This window comes from Cheilinus undulatus, linkage group 21, assembly GCF_018320785.1.
Source record: "Cheilinus undulatus linkage group 21, ASM1832078v1, whole genome shotgun sequence".
NCBI lineage: Eukaryota > Metazoa > Chordata > Actinopteri > Labriformes > Labridae > Cheilinus > Cheilinus undulatus.
The window spans coordinates 3031670-3039630 of record NC_054885.1 but is presented as its reverse complement, the minus strand read 5'-3'; the positions used below and the strand labels follow the sequence as shown (position 1 = coordinate 3039630).

The following is a 7961-nucleotide window of genomic DNA, read 5'->3' as shown; positions in this document are numbered from 1 at the left end:
ATTACAATACTTTGATAATTGAGGTTGATTATTTTAGAGTTTTTTTTAACAATAAATTGATCCAATTGTTTCCAGAAGTTGTAACATGGGCTGCACTCATAAAACAGATGTTTTATGTTTTCTACGTTGTTTTGGCAGAAGGTACAGTCTGGAGATTTATCCATCATTTTGGAAATTTGTAAGTTGGTGGGATAAATGTTATGTAAGATTTTCCATTGCATTTGTCGACCTTTTTCGTCTATACAGTATCTGAAAGTTAGAAGCCAGACTGCATCTATATCTATATCTATGTCGGCAAATTGAGCGGACCAGCAGGCCTTGCCAGCAGGGTAAGATTGTTCTGGAATCTGAAGGGTCATCCTAATATGCTTATTGGTGCACTTTTTTATCTTTAATATCAATTCCATTAATTAAGAGATACTCAGTTGTATAACTTGGTATTTTTTCAGACCTTTCATTAGTTCCCTGATACCTTTATAGGAATACTTTTGATTACACAATTAAATTCTTGAGAAGTTATAGGAAAATTAAATCTATTAATAAAAAACTCATATTTCACAGCTTCCCCTCCTTCCTCAAACAAATATTGTATAAACATAACATTTTTTTCTATCCATTTGTTCAGGTATAGTGACTGTGTTTGGTGATAGATTCATTATTCCAGATAATTGATTTGTGGGGTCAGAACTGATGAGTATAGGGCAGAGTTTCCATGCTAACAAGGCCTGTTAGTAGAAGGTGGACAGTTTGACAGGAAGTTTGAAGGCATTATAATGACATCTTAAAACAAACTGTAACTCTCCTATCTCATTCAGGGCCACCGTACGCTGCTGACCTCTAGTGACAAGGCCGGGTAAACAAATCTGGAGACAGCTTCTGCCTTGGTCGGGAGGCTCATCCCCACATGGAAAAGTCCCTTTGTAACCATAAATTAAAGATTGATTTAGTCTTTTTTAGCTTTGGAGCAAAATTTAGTTTTTCCTTTTTCCTTACGCTCCTTTGTAATATGAATCCCCAGGTATCTGACATTTTCTTTAACATCAATATCACAAATACGGCTTATGGACTCCATGTCGCTCTATGCACGGCAGCCTCTGACGTATTTCCGGTGACAAACATTAGACCGTGGAACAACTTCCGGCAAGCGGAGCGCTGGGCTCAAACACCATAGCTATTCAGGGAATTAATCAATCTATTTTCCAGAAATTATATTTGTTGTTTTGTTTGCTGTCGGTTCATTTTATTGTCTGTGTTTACGTTGTATTTTAATGGCGTCCAAACGTCTTAAACTGACTTTCCAAAGACGGGAGGATAGCACTTCTGCCTATCATTGCTGTGTGCCGCAGTGTTCATCTTCGGCTAAATTTAGCTCGCTTCTCAGTTTCCACACCTTTCCTCAAGACAAAGAACAACAGAGAAGATGGATAATTAATATAAGGCGCGATGATTTTACAATTACCAACCACACCAGACTCTGTAGTCGGCATTTTCTAAAATCCGACCTGATCGAGCCTCAAACTCCATCCGGGAGAAGGCGTCTGAGAAAAGGAGCCATCCCTGCGCTGTTCCAGTGGAACAACTACACTCTTGTGGAAAGGACAGAGCGACCGGACACAGACGTAACACACACCGACCCCTCCATGGGCTCTGAATATTCCGACCATGACTACTGCTCCACTACCGAGCCTGCTGCTCTTGATCTCGCCTCGGACCAAACTGAGTATCTCCGTGCAGAGATCTCCAGGCTGCAAAAACAAATTGAGGAGATGGCCATCACCAGCAAGTTTGGTTTGGAGAGGTTTGCAGCATCTGATGATGATATTCACTTTTACACAAGGTAATCATTTAAGGCGTTTTATAAAGATTGTTTAATCCATAGTTGCAGTGATGCGGTTCCTTATCTCCCCTCATCTTATCTTCACCTTTTCTTTACATGCATGTTTTTGCTATATTGAGAGAAAATGATGACAAGTTGTATGTAGCACTTAAAGACAGTAAACAAATGTTTTTTACAAGGAAATTTCAAGTTTCACAATTAGATTTCTATATATCTTAATGAAGCAGCTCAAAACAAGTGATTGGTTCAGTGTTTTAAGGAATTTGATGTTGAGAGTACATGTGCATTTTTGTCTTCAGTTTTAGGGGCTCAGTAAACCCCCTCAAACACCATTTACAAATATTACATATATATATATCCTCCTGAGAGCTGAGCTTTTATTTGGAATGCATTTTTAGTTTCACCCATTTCTGATTCATCAGTCAGATCATCTGACTAGTATTAAGACTTGTCTTTGAACAGGATGGTTTTTACCAAAAAATTATGTCCGTAAATGAGGGCAACAGGCTTACCTTACAGTGTAACACACAAAATGTAGATTTTTAAAATTGTGTTTACATTTTGAGTGTGTTTTGGCCAGTTGATAGTAGGGCTGAACGATTTGCAAAAGTAATGTAATTGCAATTTTTTCCTGCAATATTGCGATTGCAATTTAAAATGCGATTATTTAGGTTCCTCATTTTTTTTGTTGTTCAACAAACATAAGCAAGAAATCACTCTATATTATAACAAGTACAATATTAGATAAGTTAAACTAGGGCTAAATTTAGAAAAAAATGTCTTACTGCAGTTTTGGCTCATATAGAAATTTGATATCATTTGCTTTATTGAAGGGGATGATCATTTCTCATATTATTCACATTTTGATGAAGAAAAATAAATGCTTGAGTAGTAAAAGTAAGATTTTCATACAAAAAATTAAAAGAATACTTGAAGGTTTGAAGGCTTTTTTGCCCATTTTGCCCATTTTTTTGCCACTTTTATCCCATTTTTGCCCTTTTTCACCCTTTTCTTCCCACTTTCACCCATTTAAGCTACCTTTTGTCATTAAATACCACTTTTTCTAGTTTTTGCCCATTTTAGCCACTCCTTTATGCCACTCTTATCCCATTTTTGCCCTTTTTCACCATTCTTTCCCCACTTTTCACCCATTTCATCTACCTTATACCATTAAATAGGTTACCACTTCTTTCCATTTGTTTGTTTATTTGCCCATTTTTGCCAATCTTGACTGCATTTTGCCCATTCTAGTCACTTTTCACTCATTTATTTGCCACAGTTTTGCCACTTTTGGACCATTTTATGCCAACTGTAACTCATTGTTTTGTCACTTCTCACCCATTTTTTTGCTACTTTCTGACCCTTTTCCTTCCTATTTTCGCCCATTTTTGAGCATTTTGCCATGTTTGACTTATTGTTATTGCTACTTCAAGCTGTTTTTGCCACTTTTCACCTCTTAGATTGTGGCTCTTGCAAAGGTATTTTTTAACACTTTGGCTCTTAGGTTGAGCAGGGTTGAGTAACACTGGTATAACGCATGAAAAAGAAAAAAAAAGATTATATCAAACTGATATTTTGACACTTTTCTAGTTAAAGAAATATTGCACTGTCTGCAATTTGAAAATTGCTGCATGCCATATTGCGATTTAATCTAATTTGTGATTAATTGCCCAGCCCTAGTTGATAGGAGGTTTTTCAGTCAGTAAGAAATGGTATCAGTCATTCAAAGACATACAGTAAAGTCCTGTTTCTGATAATGGACCTGATACCTGGCAGGTATGAACTAAATTTTGACTAAAAGTTCTGAAGATCCCGGAAAAAATCCCTTTAAAATACAGAGGGTTAGAAAATATCCCCTAAATTACAAAAATAAATCTGTGAAATTTAAAAATTCTTTCAAAATTCCCCCAAATCTCCTCAAATATTCCCAAAATGTCTCAGTTAGCTTTTCTGAAAAGGCCGAAAGATTTTCATAAAGTTTTCACCTAAAATCCCAAGAAAAGTCCTGAAAAAAATCTAGAAAATTGCCCAAAAAATTCTAATCAAATTAACAGAAATTTACAAATAAATTCAACCCACATTTCAAAGGGAAAATTCCAAACATGTTCCCTCCAAAATCCAAATTAATTCCCTAAAAGTTCTATAAAAATTCAGGAAAATCTCAAAGAATATCCCCTCCACACATTTCCAATCAGATCCCCCAAATTCCATGAATAAATTCCTTAAATCCCCATAAAAGTACCCAAAATTAATTCTCCAGATATTCCAAGCAAATAACTTTAAACTTCATGAAAATTCTGGACAAATACTTCTAAAGTCCGAATAGCAGAAAGTTTTTCCGTGTTGTAGGAAAGTCAAAATGCAATGATGTCCTCTGTTGTGCACACAGGGTCTCAGGAGGATATGAATGTATTACAGGTTTGCTAGTCACGCCCACCTGATGGCATTTTGGAGGCAGATAGAACCAGCGACGCACAAGATGGTCCGTGTTACAAGAGTTCGGTGTGCAGCTGATGCCCCTCACACTGCCAATGCAACGGTAAATGTCTTATTCTTATGGAGCAGGTAATAAGATTCTGAACACAGTGCATTGTTTTGGTTAGCAGTACAACTTCTGATGTCACTTAGGTTTGTTTCATCTTAATGTCTGTAAGTCATTCTCTTAAAGTGTCTTAAGTTAAATTCTATGCCTTGAAAATCCTGATAACTTTTTCTAAATAATGATATTCAACTCTATAACCATGTATACCTCGATCTATTGGAAATTGATAACACTTCATGTAAGAGCTGCTCAATTATTGCAAAATTTAAAATCGCAATTTTTCTCTTTGCTATTAAAATCACAGTTAAACACTGTAAATAAGTGATTTTACTATAGCTGCATCACATGCATTACTTGAACTTGAACAATCTTTACTCTTGAAAACTTTAAACACATGAAAACAAAATCAAATAATACATCTCAAAAAGTGCAATGAGGAATATGGCACAGTAATAATTTTAACTTGTCTATGATTGATCCTAGATTTTGTTTTAATGGACACAGGAAGTCAAAATTGAAACTGAAGTTCAATCATTTGCCCTGCTCTATCTTTGGAGCCTCTCACACATGACTGCTGGTTGAAACTAAAACCTTTCTTATATAGTCCACAGGTGTGTAAGGGTTCAATCAAGCCATCTTGTTTTTTCTTTTCTTATCATAATTTGCTTATGCTTATCATTTAGTTCACCTAAAAATAATGGATGGTTTTAAAGTTACCTGATAACTTTTTTAAGGTTAATTTACTTCATTTTTTTAGGTGATTAGTTACTTTATTCAACCAAAATAGTAACCCTTTCAACCCATCATCTGTAAAATTGTTTGGAAGATAGTGGATTTTTTATTCTATTGTTTGCATGACAATTAGTTGCATCAGTTATGGTCTCTAATTATGAGGTAACTGTATTTTTTTCCACAGTCACTTCAGCCCATTGACGAGTTTTTTCTGTTCATGACCTACCTATCATTGGGTCTGATGGAGAAAGATCTGGCCCACAGATTTAAAATTCACCAATCAACAGTGAGCTGCGTCATCAACACCTGGGCAAACTTCCTTTACACTGTGCTGGGAGCTGTGGGCATTTGGCTTTCTGAGGAGGAAGTGAAGGTTCACCTGCCAGATGTTTTTCATGGCTTTGCTGATACTCAGGTGATCTTGGACTGCACTGAACTCTACTGCCAAACACCAAACTCTCTTCTCCTTCAGAGCGAGGTCTTCTCCACCTACAAATCACACTCCACCTTCAAAGGTTTGATTGGTATGGCCCCTCATGGTGCAGTGACCTTTGTGTCATCACTTTATGAAGGCTCCATCAGTGACAAAGAGATCGTGAAGCAGTCCGGCATCGTGTCACAGCTGAAACCAACAATGGCAATCATGGTGGACAAGGGTTTTCTTGTGGGAGACTGCGTGCCCTGCAAGGTCTACATACCTGCCTTCCTGTCAAAGAGAGCACAAATGTCTGGAGCCGAGGTCAGGGAGACTCAGTCTATTGCAAGACTGAGAGTCCATGTTGAACGGCTTATTCGAAGGGTGAAAGAGCACAAGATATTCAGTACAGTAATCCCTCTTTCACTCACAGGCAGCATCAATCAGCTGAACTCAGTAGCCTGCCTCTTGGTTAACTACCAAAATAGACCTTTAGTCAAAGCCTGGGCAAGCAAGTGCTAGTAATGTAGATGTGGAGCCAACAGACATTTTCACAAGAAAAAAAGTTTGTTTTTTGTATTGTCATTTCAATAATGTTGTCAGCATTGTTCATGTAAATCACCCTTCAAATCTGTAAGAGAGATTCTAATATTAAAGCATAAGGCTTGATAAACTCTAAAAAGTCCTCTAGTGCGCTGTGGCAGTGGTTCTCAAATGGTGCAAGTCAAGGTGTGCCTCGGGGATCTGGCCGGTCCCCTGAAAAACATCCAGAGAATGTTTTTATAGAATGTGATTTATTGATGATATCAGTGGCTAACAGGTATTTCATGTAGCAAGCTATTCTTAGATTGAATTTGGTGTTGAAACTATGAATTCATGCTACTTTTAACCAAGTTAACCAACTTTCTACCCATTTTGCCTCTTATTTTGATAACTTAAACCATTTTTTGCTGCTTTTTTTTTTTAATTTTAGCAACTTTTTTTTTTTTAACTTTTGATCAATTTTGCTACTTTTTTTGATCTTTTTGCATCAACCCCTTTTTGCTACCTTTTGCTGTTTTTTGCCTACTTTTGCTATTATTTTGATTTTTTTAGCCAATTATTTTCATCACTTTTAACACGCTTTTACAACCAGTTAGCAAACTTTTACTCTTTTGCCACCTTTTTGACACTTTCAACCAATTTTTTGGTCACCTTTTTGCATATTTTCACTCTTTACCTTTCTTTGGCCACTTTCCAATTTAAATCACTTTTAACCAATTTTTTTTTTTTACCACCTTTTTACAACATTTAACCCTTTTTGGTCATTTGTACCCATTTGCCCACTTTTTCCATGTGTTTTTTTCCATCACCAATTTTTGCCACCTTTTGCCAGCCCCAGTTGACTGGGTCCCAGAAACCTCTCCCCTTTATCCCCCTGATGGGCCACCTTGATTGTTATATTATTTAAAAGTCTGTTTTGTATTGATATGAATATGGTGTGCCTTGAGATTTTTGTTTAACCTTAGGTGCACCTTGGGCAAAAAAAAAGTTTGATAACTACTCTGTACAGATCACTGAAATTGTTGCTGTGGTGTTTGTAGCTCCCAAAAAGGCAGGTTAGACTTTGTTTTACTGTTAATGTTAATATGCTCTGTCTGGATATAATATACATGAAATTGAATCAAATTAATTACACAAGATGTTTAATTGAAAAATAAACAGAAATCTGTGTAGAATCAAATGTTTGTCATTTTTTTGTCACTTTTTAAAATTAACAAACTGCCAAAATACAGAACTCAGTTTTCAGTAAAGTAAACTATTAAACAATGATGAGAAAAATGAATTTGCTATGCATAGTGTCTCTCCAGTCACTGAGCACAGAGCGGTATTTGGGCAGATATGTGTAAAAGAAAAACCTGTCACAACTCTGTTTCAGGGTGCTTAAAACAGTGGTATCTCTGTAAATGCGCTGAACAAACATGTCATCACAGACACAGACAACAAAGTCACACCAAAGAACCTATATCATGAATTTATTTGACTTATTTCCTATCCGTACAGGCTAGATAAAATCTTCTCACTTGCTTGGCTTATTGACACCCATGATATAAAACATTAACCATCAACAATGAGTCCTTGTTGCATGGTCAGCCTGAATTAGAGTGTTGTGAAGGAAAGATCCCTATCAATCAACCAAACAGCACACTTACAAACAAAATTTAAAAAACGAGTCTTGATTGGGATTCGCATCTCAGCGTTTACATAAAAGAGTCGGTTCTTAAAACCGACTCGTCCGCGTACGACACATTGTTACAAACAGCATCCATGACCGTGTCAGTGTCCCACTTTTGAATTTAACCCACTGTGGAGAGAATTTATGCCCAAATACAACTAAAAATAAGAGTAACGAGTTTCTGAAACTGTTACAGTTCCATTAAATGATCGAAATTGTG

At 36.5% G+C, this 7961-nt stretch overlaps 1 protein-coding gene across 1 annotated transcript; it reads left to right on the top strand.

Annotated features, from left to right (window-relative positions):
- The first annotated feature begins 4291 nt into the window (after positions 1-4291).
- Positions 4292-6345, top strand: LOC121503806. The gene is made up of 2 exons (XM_041778367.1): positions 4292-4376; positions 5296-6345. The coding sequence occupies exons 1-2, from the start codon at positions 4317-4319 to the stop codon at positions 6046-6048; spliced, it is 813 nt and encodes a 270-aa protein (XP_041634301.1). The 5' UTR covers positions 4292-4316; the 3' UTR covers positions 6049-6345.
- The last annotated feature ends 1616 nt before the right edge of the window (positions 6346-7961 follow it).

Coding starts and splice junctions, on each gene's coding strand:
- LOC121503806 (XM_041778367.1), top strand. CDS start 4,317: ATGGTCCGTGTTACAAGAGTTCGGTGTGCAGCTGATGCCCCTCACACT. Junction 4,377..5,295: donor CTCACACTGCCAATGCAACG/GTAAATGTCTTA, acceptor TTTTTTCCACAG/TCACTTCAGCCCATTGACGA.